The 13,913-nt window shown below is 36.2% G+C and overlaps 2 protein-coding genes across 11 annotated transcripts in view; one reads left to right on the top strand and one right to left on the bottom strand.

Annotated features, from left to right (window-relative positions):
* KIFAP3 (kinesin associated protein 3) overlaps nucleotides 1-13,913 on the bottom strand; it is a 184,048-nt gene that overhangs the window by 167,122 nt on the left and 3,013 nt on the right. For 6 of the 7 annotated variants that reach the window (XM_085022446.1, XM_005663106.4, XM_085022447.1 and 3 more), the window contains exon 1: nucleotides 4,831-5,105. The exons of the other annotated variant lie outside the window; for it this stretch is intronic. Coding sequence is in view for 2 of the 6 variants with exons in the window: in XM_021089426.2 (XP_020945085.1) it covers nucleotides 4,831-4,862 (32 nt within the window). In the remaining 4 variants the exon portion in view is untranslated. Of the gene's footprint in view, nucleotides 1-4,830; nucleotides 5,106-13,913 lie in introns of those variants that run through there. 7 annotated transcript variants of the gene reach the window in all.
* NTMT2 (N-terminal Xaa-Pro-Lys N-methyltransferase 2) overlaps nucleotides 5,134-13,913 on the top strand; it is a 76,751-nt gene continuing 67,971 nt past the window's right edge. For all 4 annotated transcript variants that reach the window (XM_085020519.1, XM_085020518.1, XM_085020516.1 and 1 more), the window contains exons 1-2: nucleotides 5,134-5,244; nucleotides 5,897-5,960. In XM_085020519.1, coding sequence (XP_084876645.1) covers nucleotide 5,960 — 1 coding nt within the window. In that variant the 5' untranslated portion in view covers nucleotides 5,134-5,244; nucleotides 5,897-5,959. The remainder of the gene's footprint in view (nucleotides 5,245-5,896; nucleotides 5,961-13,913) is intronic.

Genomic DNA, 13,913 nt, shown 5'->3' with positions numbered 1-13,913 from the left:
ATCCGACTAGGAACCATGAAGTTGCAGGTTCAATCCCTGGCCTCACTCAGTGGGTTAAGGATCCGGTGTTGCCATGAGGTGTAGGTTGCAGATGTGGATCGGATCTGGCGTTGCTGTGGCTGTGGTGCAGGCCAGCAGCAATAGCTCCGATTAGACCCCTAGCCTGGAAACCTCCACATGCCGCAGCTGTGGCCCTAAAAGGACAAAAGACAAAAGAAAAACAAAAAAACAAAAAAACAAAAAAAACAAACCAGACTCACGGGCTTTGAAATTAAACTTATGGTGTCCAAAGGGGAAAGGTGGTGGTGGGGTTTAAATTAGGAGTTTGGGATTAACATGTACACACTATTATATACAAAATAAATAATCAAGGGAAACCTACTGTATAGCACAGAGAACTCTACTCAATATTCTGTAATAACCCATATAAAAATCTGAAAAAGAATGGATGTATGTATATATAAAATTGAATCACCTTGCTGTAAACCTGAAACTCACACAACATTGTAAATAAACTATACTCCAATATAAAATAAAAACTAAATTTAAAAAAAGTGAGGTGTTAGCATAAAGACAGACACAGAGGTCAATGGAACAGAACTGAGTCCAGAAACAAACCCCTACATCCACTGCAGTTAATTGATTTTCAATAAGACCTTTCATTGGGGGAAAGAATAATCTCTTTAACAAATGATGTTGAGACAACTGGATATTCACATGCAAAAGAATGAAAGTGAATGCTTACTTCACATCTCATAATTAGGTTAAAATGGATCAGATATAATTTTATAGCTAAACATATAAAACCCTTATAAAATATCGAGGGAAGACATTGTGACCTTGGATTTGGCAATGGTTTCTTAAACAATAATATCAAAAGCAAAAGCAACTAAAGAAAAAAATAAACTTAGAATTTTTACATATGACAGGATACCATGAAGAGAGTGAAAACACAATCCACAGAATGGGACAAAATATTTGCAAATCATTTATCTGCTAAGTGTTTAGTATTAAGAATATATAAAGAACTCTTTTTTTTCCCCCAAAAAACAAAGGCAAGAAGTATATGAAAAGATGCTCAATGTCACTGAGTAACTAGGGTAATGTAATCAAAACCCACAATAACATAGCATTTCACATCCATTAGAATTTCTATAATTAAAAAAAAAAACAGAAAACAGTGTTAGTAAGATGTAGAATAACTGGAACTCTCATACATTGCTGGTAGACGTGTAAAATGATGAAGCCACTATGGCAGTTTGGTGGTTTCTCAGTAAGTTAAACATAGAATAAACATTTGACCCAGTAACAAACAACTACATATATATATATTATAGTCGTGTGTACGTGTGTATATACATATATACATATATATATATATGTATTTATACACTAAAAGAGAGAAAACAAATATTCCAACAAAAACTAGTACAGGAATGTTCATAGCAGCTTTATTCACAATAGCCAATAGAAGGAAACAACCTAAGTGTCTATCAAATGTGAATGGATAAACAAATTACTACTCAACTAATAAAGGAATGAAATATTGATGAATGCTAAAACATGGATAAACACTGAAAACTTTATACTTTGTGAAAAGGCCATATACTTATTTCACTTATCATAATAGAGTACATAGCATAAATACAGTCAGTGCTTTTGATAATATACTATTTAAAGTCTGTATTCCTTGCTATATTTTAAGCACCAAAGAGGGTGGGAGAAAGTTTTCATCTAACACTTTTTATCACTTGGCAAATTAACTTTTACACGGTAGCATTTCAAATAGCTATTGAATGAATGAAGGCCATTCACTCTTAAAATCCTTCAATAGTTTGCTATTACTCATTATAATTCTCAACTCTTTATGACAGTCATAAGTCCTAAATGATTTGGCCCATTTTTCTTTGTAGTCTTATTCTCATTTCATTCAATAACTGTTTAGTGCATACTTATGTTCCAGGCACTGTGCTTGGTGTTAAGGATACAATGGGAAGTAAGATACATAGTACCTTACCCTTTTGAAGTTTATATAGACTGGCAGGAAAGACAAATAACAATAAAGTAGTAACAGAGGGAAAAAACAAAACTTTATATATCACCACATGCTAGCAGGTATATTTGACATGGATTGTGGGATAGGAAACAGCAGATCAGGAAGACCTTCCAGAAAAAGTGACATTTAAGCTAAAACAGGAAAGACGAAGAATTAGCTGAGTAAAAAAGAAGGCAAGTACCAGACAATGGGAATGGCATTTGGAATCTAACACTGAAACACACAGGGATCTAAATGAAGTTACTTCTATAAGACTGAAATATGGAATTATTGGGGGCAGAAGGGGAACAGAGAGATGAAGCTGAAAAGGTAGGTGCTCTAAGAGCAATAGAAAACCATCAGAGGTTTAAGAGGAAAAAAAAAAATCACTGGCTGTTAACTATCTGTGTGCATATCTGATTGAGGATATGAACTGTGTTTACTTAATCATTTCTCCAGTGACCAGAACAATGCTAGGCATGCACTAGGTATTTGGCAAGTATGTACTAAGCACTACTGAATCAAAACACTAACCGGTAGATGAAAAAAAAAGAAATCCAATTTTTGATTCCATAATCTATTAAATGTAAACATAAATACACTAGAGATTCCTCAGTGACAGCTACAATGAAATCACTGAAATTAACTCATAAAAATTAGAGTGTTGGAATTCCCATTGTGCCTCAGCAGTAATGAACCCAACCAGTAACCATGAGGATGTGGGTTCCATCCCTGGCCTTGCTCAGTGGGTTAAGTATCCTGAGCTGTGGTGCAGGTTGCTGATGTGGCTCAGATCCTATGCTGCTGTGACTGCAGCTCCAATTCGACCCTCAGCCTGAGAACTTCCATTAGGCGCACATGTGGCCCTAAAAACAAAAAAAGAAATTAAAACTTAAAAAAAAATAAAATTAGAGTGAATCAATTATAGTGAAAACATACTGCCCCATTGTTAAACACAAAATAATAAAAGTAAAAATATTACAAAAGGTTTTGTAATACATGTAATTATCACAAAATCAATCATTAAAATGGAAGGTTCTCTCAGATAAACCATTACCCTGTATGATTGTCAGATGCATATTTCTAAACTGAAAGTGAGCAATGCAAACATTTTATTTACACTGTCAAAATTGGACAAAACTGAGAAGTGTCTATTTCAACCTTTCTAGATTGACCTTATATTACTTCAAACATTATAATGACTTGCTTGAGTTTATTTGCTGAACGCTATATAACATAGCTTCAAAAGTAAGCAATAGGTTGAAAATTACAAGTCATAGGTTACCTAAGGGACCATAGGGCACAAGAATATTAAGAAAAACTATCTTCTGGCACAACTATATTACATGAAAATAAGCTAATGGTGTGTTTAATAGTGAGTCTTTGCTCAAGAACAATCTTGAATTTAAAGCTGAAGGAGAAAGAATGTCTTTTCTTCTTTCATAAAATTTTCCATCAAGATTTTTAAATAATCAATGTCAGCAAAATTCAATGAGGAAATAAATGCTGACTATATTCTTGTTATGATCACACATTTCTTTTTAAAATTTTTAATGATAAGCCCTAGTTACTTAACAGTTTTAGATATATTTATATAAAATGGGACAGGCAGGCAATATATGCCTCAGTCCTGCAAAGACAGTAAATGCAATTGGTTAGTTGGTTGATTGATTTTACAATAGTTCAATCCCTTTAAAGAGCTAAATCTTTAAAGGTTAGACCTCTTTCTGTGATGATCAGGGTCCTGCCAAGTCAGGATAAATATATTCGGTAAAAGTATATTATTAATTGAAATGAAATGATGCCACTGCCTTACATGTATGTTCTATCTTTTAAAAATAAAATATTTTCATATTGGTCCCCATATCTCTAAGATAATATCTGCCCCATTTTTAGATAAGGGAACTGAGTTCTAAAGAATATACGTGACTCTCTAGGAATATATACCCAATTAGTAACAGGCACTTTACTAAAAATGTAGAGTCCTAATTAAGAATTTTTCTATTGGATCACTGCTAACTCTTGGTCCAGCGAGAAGTATCCTTTTTACCAGGGATGATCTTATCTTTGATTTGCGTCAAATAAACATTTCCAATAGCTTACATTTCTCCTTAAGAAGTAATTGATACTACAAATATTTTTAAACTAAAGAAATGATGGCCTGTTTCACGTCAAGCTCCTGAACAAATCCCTTGATAATTATGAACCCCCTACAAAAATTATACTGTATATATGGCAGTGAAATGAATGAAATGGATGAGGAAAGCAGAAATAGACTGGAAAGCAACATCTCAATCCAGCCTCCCATTAATTCTTTCCCCTTCATCATTTCAAAACCCCTCGGCAGCGAACCCCATATTGGAGGCAGAGGACAGAGGCACCAGAAGATCTCATTTCCAGGCTCCCACAGGATTTATCTATGCAGGAAAATGGAGAGTCCGAGAATGGGGTGGGGGCGGGGGAACAGGAAGACGCGGATTACTCCTCCCTTTGCCCCTCTCCCCTGAACAATGTACGGTAGCAAGAAAACCGTACAGTGTTCAAGGGAGGCTCTTCAAAGCTTTCAGCGCCCCGCTGAGTCAGGGCAGAAGATGGAAAAACTCACACCCCCAAGAGCCCCTTCCTCTTTCCAATTCACCTTTTCCCCTCCCTTTCCGTGATTTCTCCAGTCTCCCACCGCTCTCTTAAGCTTCAAGCTTTGCCCAGTGACACCTCAAGGCCAACCCAAGAACCTCTTAAACGTATCTTCAGGGTCCCGGGAAGAAGGGTAGGACCGAGCTTTGGGGAGTCGTCACCTTTTGAGGTATCTGGCGTCCTCCCCCTGCATGGCGGCGGCGACGGCGGCGCGGGGAGGATGGGGGTGTCTGAGAGGCCGGCGGGGCTATTTCCGGGGACGCTGGCCAAAGTACCCCACAGCCAAAGGCGATGACAGTCCTGAGGCCTGCGAGGCGGGGCAGCAGCGGCGCTGTGGTTACCACGGTGAGGCCGGCGACTCCTCCCACGGCTCCTGGGCCCCGAAGCACTGCAGCAGCCTAGGCCCGCCCAGCAAAGCCTCTCTCAGCTCCTCCTCAAAGCGCATGCGCCCACTCTGCCGCGCCAATATGCGCAGGCTCAGTGCGCAGCGCTCGCCTGCAGGGCTAATCTGACGCACCCTGGAGCAGAAAGTAAAGGTTTTTTTCGGCAGGTTTCCGAGCGCGTCTTTAAGGAAGGTATGACTCTGTGGTCTCCGCCCCCTTGAGGATGGGAATTGAAAGAGTCACACACCACGGCTGAATAGGAATTTCTGGTCCTTAGCTTGTAAAGAGGGAAAGCAAATTTGTAAACCTTTTAATTAGAGAATGTTCTAAAGCAGTGCAGCCCACGGTTATTAACCTGTAAAGTGAGGTTGTGTTTGGGGGCATTGTGGAAGAGGAATTGCACCGAGAAGCTGTGACTTGTGCAGATAGTCTGACCGTCGTATAAAATAAATAAAATTAATAGCAACTTTGATGGAGTGGCAGATCTGTCACTTCCACTTTGGTATTCTAAATCTAGAATACAATTTTTTTTTTTCTACCCAAAGCTCCTGAAATTACAACTTCCTCGCCCGTTGTCTCTGAGGGAACGTTGGAATGGTTTTCTCTGAGACTGGCAACTGGTGGCAATGCAGGCCATAGGGAAGAAGACCTGTTTTTGAACCTTAACAAGTAATGAGATCTATTCCTATGGGCTTAGCTTAACATTTATGCAAATGACTTAGACCATTAATTCAATAAATATTAAGGACCAGCTTTGTACCAAACATCAAACCAGGCTCTAGGGATACAAAGAAGGCATCTCTACTTCTTCTGACCTGTAATCCTGTCACTTTCTCTCTTCTAGCTATGTATTTTCAGTCACCTCGGGCCATGTCCACACAGTTGTTCCACAGCCTTTTTCAGCTGCAGTAAGTAAATACAGTGTACTACATGGAATGTTAAATATAGCCATAGTTCATACCCACTAAGAGAGATTTTTATCTGCCCACTCATTCACACAGGCTACACTGTTTCTGTCAGTATTGTAGTCATTCTTTCAGTCTTCAATGGAAGAATATTTGGAACTGACATTGTCGTTTGTATCATGCCCTCTCATTAAAACAATTACAAAATTCTGTTATTTCTTCCTTCAGGATATTCCTGCAATCGCACCTTCTTCTCCATTCTCATTTCTACCTACTAATTGAACATTTTCATACTTGGAATACTGCAATTCTTTCCTAACTGGACTTCCTATTTTCTGTTTTTTCAAACATTTGTTCTCAAAACTGATAGAAAAATATCTATAAATTATTACTCATACCTTAAAACCGCCGTAATATCTAATATTTCCAGATTGCAATACCTGCGAAAATGCATGGGTTAATGTAATAAGCATTCTTGTAATGTTAGCTCCTTGATATTAGAGATTTTGCTTTGTTTACTTCTGTATCCTTAGAACAACATCTGTCACTTAATAAATATTTGGAGTTAAAAAAAAATGCATACCTTCAAAACAGACAGACAGACCAATGGAACAGAATAGAGAACCCGGAAATAAACCCTGACACCTATGGTCAATTAATCTTTGACAAGGGAGGCAAGAACATCAAATGGGAAAAAGAAAGTCTATTCAGCAAGCATTGCTGGGAAACCTGGACAGCTGCATGCAAAGCAATGAAACTAGAACACACCCTCACACCATGCACAAAAATAAACTCAAAAAGGCTGAAAGACTTAAATATACGACAGGACACCATCAAACTCCTAGAAGAAAACATAGGCAAAACACTCTCTGACATCAACATCATGAATATTTTCTCAGGTCAGTCTCCCAAAGCAATAGAAATTAGAGCAAAAATAAACCCATGGGACCTCATCAAACTGAAAAGCTTTTGCACAGCAAAGCAATCCAAAAAGAAAACAAAAAGACAACTTTCAGAATGGGAGAAAATAGTTTCAAATGATGCAACTGACAAGGGCTTAATCTCTAGTACATACAAGCAACTTACACAACTCAACAGCCAAAAACCAACAACCCAATGGAAAAATGGGCAAAAGACCTGAATAGACAATTCACCAAGGAAGATGTACAGATGGCCAACAAGCACATGAAAAAGTACTCTTAACATCCCTGATTATTAGAGAAATGCAAATCAAAACTACCATGAGATATCACCTCACACCAGTCAGAATGGCCATCATTAATAAATCCACAAACAACAAGTGCTGGAGGGGCTGTGGAGAAAAGGGAACCCTCCTGCACTGCTGGTGGGAATGTAAACTGGTACAGCCACTATGGAGAACAGTTTGGAGATACCTTAGAAATCTATATATAGAACTTCCACATGACCCCGCAATCCCACTCTTGGGCATCTATCCGGACAAAATTCTACCTAAAAGAGACACATGCACCTGCATGTTCATTGCGGCACTATTCACAATAGCCAGGACAGGGAAACAACCCAAATGTCCATCAACAGAGGATTGGATTCAGAAGATGTGGTATATATACACAATGGAATACTACTCAGCCATAAAAAGAATGATATAATGCCATTTGCAGCAACATGGATGGAACTAGAGACTCTCATACTGAGCGAAATGAGCCAGAAAGACAAAGACAAATACCATATGATATCACTTATAACTGGAATCTAATATCCAGCACAAAGGAACATCTCCACAGAAAAGAAAATCATGGACTTGGAGAAAAGACTTGTGGCTGCTTGATGGGAGGGGGAGGGAGGGGGAGGGAGTGGGAGGGATCGGGAGCTTGGGCTTATCAGACACAACTTAGAATAGATTTACAAGGAGATCCTGCTGAATAGCATTGAGAACTTTGTCTAGACACTCACGTTGCAGCAGAACAAAGGGGGAAAAAATGTAATTGTAATGTATACATGTAAGGATAACTTGATCCCCTTGCTGTACAGTGGGAAAATAAAAAAAATAAATTTTTAAAAAATGCATACCTGAAGTTGAAACAAAGCAACAAAAATCTAGAGGAAATGCCCAGAGGCCAGAAAGAAAGAGCTGAAAACTAGATCAATAATAAGATAAAATGAAACTAGAACTTGACTAGAGAAGCTGTCATTTCTATAGTGGGAATTCATTGAAGACAGACTACATCAAATCCTTACTCTGAAAATTGGTGATTAAAGGAAAAATTAAGCATTTAATACAGACCTTTTGAAAATAAACTATATATCTCCTATTAATGAGGGAAAGCTGTTTTTTTTTTTCCTTTGGAAAATGCCTGCCAATAATGGAGCAAAATAATTATAAACAGCTGCTATTTTGCAAGCCCCAAGAAATAATTGACCTCACTGATACATTAAAAAATAATGCAATATGTGGCACTTTTTTACACCACAGATTACTTGATAATTGTAAATGAAAAAAAGTTACTTTACAGTGGAGGTATCTGGCGATCAGCATTTTAAACAAATGAGTAATTTTAGGATTGTAAGTAGTGATATTACCTGCAATAGGAAGCACACAAGATCACCTATTAAATATTCTTGCTAAAATTAATCTGAGTCTAACTTAACTGTTATATCTGTAAAAAAATTAATAAATGAAAATCTTCGTTAAACAGAACTGAAAAACCAGGGTGGGGACCTCTCATGCCCTGTGAGGATAGTGGAGACCAACAGAGGGAAGAAAGCCTCCACTTCTTTCCTGGCAAGGACTCAGCCTATGAAAAGTCATAGACACTTTGTTTACTATAGCCCACCAACTTCCTTTTTCTCTCTCTAAAAGCATTGCCCTATGGGGCACTTGCAAGTTGTTCACCATGATTGCAGACCTCAAATTACAATGCTCTGCTAAACCCAAGTAAGCCCATCTTTGCTAGAGAAATATGTGGCAGTCTACTTATTTCAGGTCCACAGATCTCACGTTCAGTACTAACTAAAGAAGACTCCCAAAGAATACCTACTTCAAGATACCTATGAATGAAAAAGGAAAAGACAAGAAACCTAGTGGGAAAATGGACAAGAAGAAAAAGAGGAATTAGGAATAGAAAGAAAACCAAAATAAAACATGAAAAGATGCTCCACCTCCATAGTAACTAGGAAGATGCCAATTAAAACCACAAGATGAATCAATTTTACACTGAGCAGGGTGCAGAATTTAAGAAGGCTGACAATACCAAGTGCTGATGAAATTGTGAAACCCTAGAAATGATTTAGTAAACACTGCAAGTATGAGTGTACATTGGGACTACCACTTGAGAAGAAAATGTCTTGATTATTTTGTAACATTGAACAAGGACATTCCCTAAATCTCCGCAATTCTGCTCTTAGCTAGAGAACTCAGAAAATTCTAGCATATGTGAACAATGAGATTTGTTTCAGAACTATGGAGCAGTATTGTGCTTAATAGATAACGAAAAACTGAAAAACAACTCCAAAATATATTTGCAGGAGAATGGATGGAAAAGCATGTTTGAAATATTTACACAATATAGTGTTATTCATCAAAGAAAGTTAACAAACTAGATCTATACAGACAACATGGATGAGTACTAGAAACATTATATTGAATGAAAGAGTAAATTGCAGAAGATTATATGAAATCTTTTTATATGGTATAATTCATATTATACAATAAGATGCTTTCTTCTTGGTGTTAAGTTCTATGAGCTTTGATAAGAATCATGAATCATGCAACAACTATACAATCAAAATAAAGAGCAATTTCATCATTCCTTTGTTCCTTTGCAGTCATCTAGTCCCCCATCCCGGGGCTCTGATACTGATCTGCTTTCTGTTGCTACAATTTCACTTTTTCCAGAATGTCATCTAAATGTATGTATACTTAATATAGCCTTTCGAGTATGGGTTTTTTTCTCTTGGCATAATGTATTTGGGGGCCATTCATATTGTGTTTCATTAATTTATTCCTGTTTTACTGTTAGTATTGTACTGTTAATATTCTACTATATGAATGTACCACTATTTATTCATTCACCACATTTGGTTGTTTCTAGCATTTTGGAATTATGAATAAAGCCACTATAAACATTTACAGACAGACTTTTTGTGTTAACTAAAGTTTGCTTTTCTCCTGGGAGTAAACACCTTAGGATGGAATTACTCAGTTATATATGGCAAGTATTTGAATAACTCTATGAGACTGTAAAACTGTTTTCCATAGTGGCTGTGGTATTTTACATTCCTATCAACAAAGTATGACTTCAGATTGAGCCACGTCCTCATCAGTACTTGGTATTATCAAGTTTTTAATTTGTTTACTCTAGTCATTCTAACGGTGTGTAGGTATACTGAATTTGACTAAAGTTGTACTTCTGTGATGATTAATGGTATAAACATTTTCGTGTGCTTGTTTACCATTTGTATATCATTTTGGGTGAAGTCTTTGTTAAAATATTTTGTTCATTTTTAATTTACCTGACCAAACTGATCAGAGAGATAGCAACAGATAAATAAGTAGATAGAGTTATAGAGAAATTATTGCTACCTAAAATTAAAGAGAAGGCAGCACTCAGATTTTATAGGTATAAGTAAAAATAATAAGGAAATAGTGTGAACAACTTTATACTAATAAATTTAACCACTTAAAATGTGCAAATACCTTGTAAGATACACATTACTAAAAATGAGATGAGAAATCTAGAAAATGTTAAAGCTCTATAATTTTTTAAGAAATCAAAAATTTAATTACAATTTTTCACACAAAGAACATTCTAGACAGAGCTTTATTGATTAATTCTATCTAAGAAATAAGGTCAACTTACATATTCATGCAGAAAATAGTGAATAAAGGAACACTTACCAACTCATTTTAAAAGATCAGCATTATCCTGATAGCAAAGTCAGGCAAAGACATTACAAAATAAAAGGTACAGACAAATATCCTTAGTGCGAGTATATGTAACAATATTTGACAAAATCGTAGCAAATTAAATAATCAAAATTTTTTAAAAATGTAGTGCATTGTGACCAAATGGGGTTTATCTAAGGAATGCAAGGTTAGTTTAACATATGAAAATCTAATAATTTATCATACTTACAATATAAACATGAATAACCATATAATCGTATCAATAGAGGCAGAAAATGAATTTGGCAAAATTCATGATTTTTAAAGCTATCAGAAAACTAGGAATAGAATGTGAGTTCTTCATTCTAATAAAAAATATCTGTGTAGATTTACTTCTGGACTCTTACACTCTGTCCCACTTGTTTATGTGTCAGGAAGATACCTCCAGGTAAGCTATTCTTCTCAAGGTTGTTTTGGCTATTTGAGGCTTATTTTGATTCCATGTAAATAATAGGATTTTTTTTCTATTTCAGTAAAATAAAATGCCATTGGAACTTTGATAGGTTTGGATTGAATCTTTTTTTGATGCATCATTTTATTATTATGATTATTAAAATAGTTGATTTACAATGTTTCATCAAGTTCTGTTGTACGACAAAGTGACCCAGTCACACACATTTCCCTGTGCTGTACAGTAGGATCCCATTACCCATCCATTCCAAATATAACCGTTTGCATCCCCCAAGCCCCCAAAATGCCCATCTATCCCACTCCCTCTCCTCCCCCCTGACCCTCAGAACCCCAAGTCTGCTCTTCTCGGACATGATCTGTTTCTGTTTTTTGTTTGTTTATTATTTTTAGATAAGATCATTTGTTCCATAGTTTAGATTCCACAAATAAGTGATATCATATGGTATTTGTCTTTTTCTTTCTGGCTTACCTCACTTAGTATGAGAGTCTCTAGATCCATCCATGTTGCTGCAAATGGTATTAGTTTGTCTTTTTTATGGCTGAATAACTTTCCATTCTATATTCTTCATCCATTCATCTGTTGATGGACATTTAGGTTGTTTCCACATCTTGGCTGTTGTGAATAGTGCTTCTATGAACATAGGGGTGCATGTATATTTTTCAATGAAAGTTTTGTCCAGATATATGCCCAGCAGTGGAATTGCTGGATCAATGGTAGCTCTGTATTTAGTTTCCTGAGGTACCTCCATACTCTTTTCCATAGTGGTTGTACCAATTTACATTCCCAACAACTGTGGAGGAGGGTACCTCTTTCTCCACACCCTCTTCAGCATTTGTATTTGTTGTCTTGTTAATGTCGGCTATTCTGACTGGTGTGAAGTGGTACCTCGTGGTAGTTTTGCTTTGCATTTCTCTAATAATTAGTGATATTGAACATTTTTTCATGTGCGTGTTGGCCATCTGTATGTCTTCTTTGGAGAAATGTCTGTTTAGTCTTCTGTCCATTTTTTAATTGTGTTGTTTGTTTTTTGTTGTTGTTGTTGTTGTTTGAGTTGCATGAGTTGTTTGTATATTTTGGAGATTGGGCCCTTGTCTATTGCATCATTGGCAAAGATTTTCTCCCATTTTGTGGGTTGTCTTTTCATTTTTTAAAATGGTTTCCATTGCCATGTAAAAGCTTTTGAGTTTGATTAGGTCCCATGGATTGAATCGTTAAATAACTTTGGACAGTATGGAAATTTTGACAATGTTAAGTCATCTAATCCATGAACATAGATTGTCTTTCAATTTGTTTTTGTCTTCTTTATTCTTATTTACCAATGTTTTGTTATTTTCTTTGTATATGGTTTTCACCTCCTTGAAGTTCATTTTTAAATGGTCTTTTGTTTTTTGGTTTTTGTTTTTTTTGTCTTTTTGCCTTTTCTAGGACCACTTCCTTCAGCATATGGAGGTTCTCAGGCTAGGGGTCTAATCTGAGCTGTAGCTGCCGGCCTACGCCAGAGCCACAGCAATGCGGGATCTGAGCCGCATCTGCAACCTACACCACAGCTCCCGGCAACGCCGGAATCTTAACCCACTGAGCAAGGCCAGGGATCAAACCTGAAACCTCACGGTTCCTAGTCGGATTCGCTAACTGCTGCACCATGACGGGAACTCCTTAAATGTTTTTTTAATGGGATTGTTTTCTTAATTTCCTTTTTAGATTGTTCATTGTCAGGGTATAGAAATGAAACTGTTTTCTATATGTTGATTTTGTATCCTGAAACTTTATTGTATTATTTATTCTAACAGATTTTTGTGGAATTCTTAGGTTTTTTTAATTACAGTCATGCCATCTGCAAACAGAAATAATTTTATTCTTTTCCTCTTTGGATGCCTTTTATTTCTTTTTCTTGCCTAAATGATCTGGTTAGCACTTCCAGTACTGTGTTAAGTAAAAGTGACAAGAATGGACATCCTTGCATTTTTCCTGATCTTAGACTAAGTGCTTTCCATTTTTTACTGTTGTATATGATGTTGGCAGCAGGCTTTTGATTAATGGCCTTAATTATGTTAAGACAATTTCATTTTTTCCTGAGTTTGTTGAGAGTTTTTTTTAAATCATTAATTGATGTTGAATTTTGTAAAATGCCTTTTCTGCATCTATTCAGATGATCATATGATTGTCATTTTACTTTCAAAGTAATATATCATATTTATTGATTTACGTATATTGAACCATCCTTGCATCTTAGGGATGAATCTCGCTTGATCATGGTTATATGGCCTTTCTAGTGTGCTTTTGAATTCAGTTTACTAGTATTTTGTTGAGAATTTTTGCACCTATGTTTATCAGTAATCAGACTGCATTGTGTTAATACCACAGTTTGCTTCTTCTGCAAAACTGTGCCTTCTAGAAGCTTTTCCTAACTGCAGATATAGTAAAGTGCTTCCTCTGTTCTCCTACTGCATCTACTGTATTTTATAGACACAATTTTCTTATATGAGTTATTCAAAAGTTATAAAATCATGGATTTTCCAATTATATATTCCAATTACAGTTTTTTATGATTTTTATTTTTTCCATTATAGTTGATTTACAGTGTTCTGTCAATTTCTACTTTACAACAAATATATACTCT

Source organism: Sus scrofa, chromosome 4 (genome assembly GCF_054392235.1).
Source record: "Sus scrofa isolate SSC_HxYL_T2T_F1_AM1 chromosome 4, Sscrofa_HxYL_maternal_Yorkshire_Landrace_v2.0, whole genome shotgun sequence".
In the NCBI taxonomy this organism is placed as follows: Eukaryota; Metazoa; Chordata; class Mammalia; order Artiodactyla; family Suidae; genus Sus; species Sus scrofa.
This window is presented reverse-complemented; position numbering and strand designations above follow the sequence as displayed.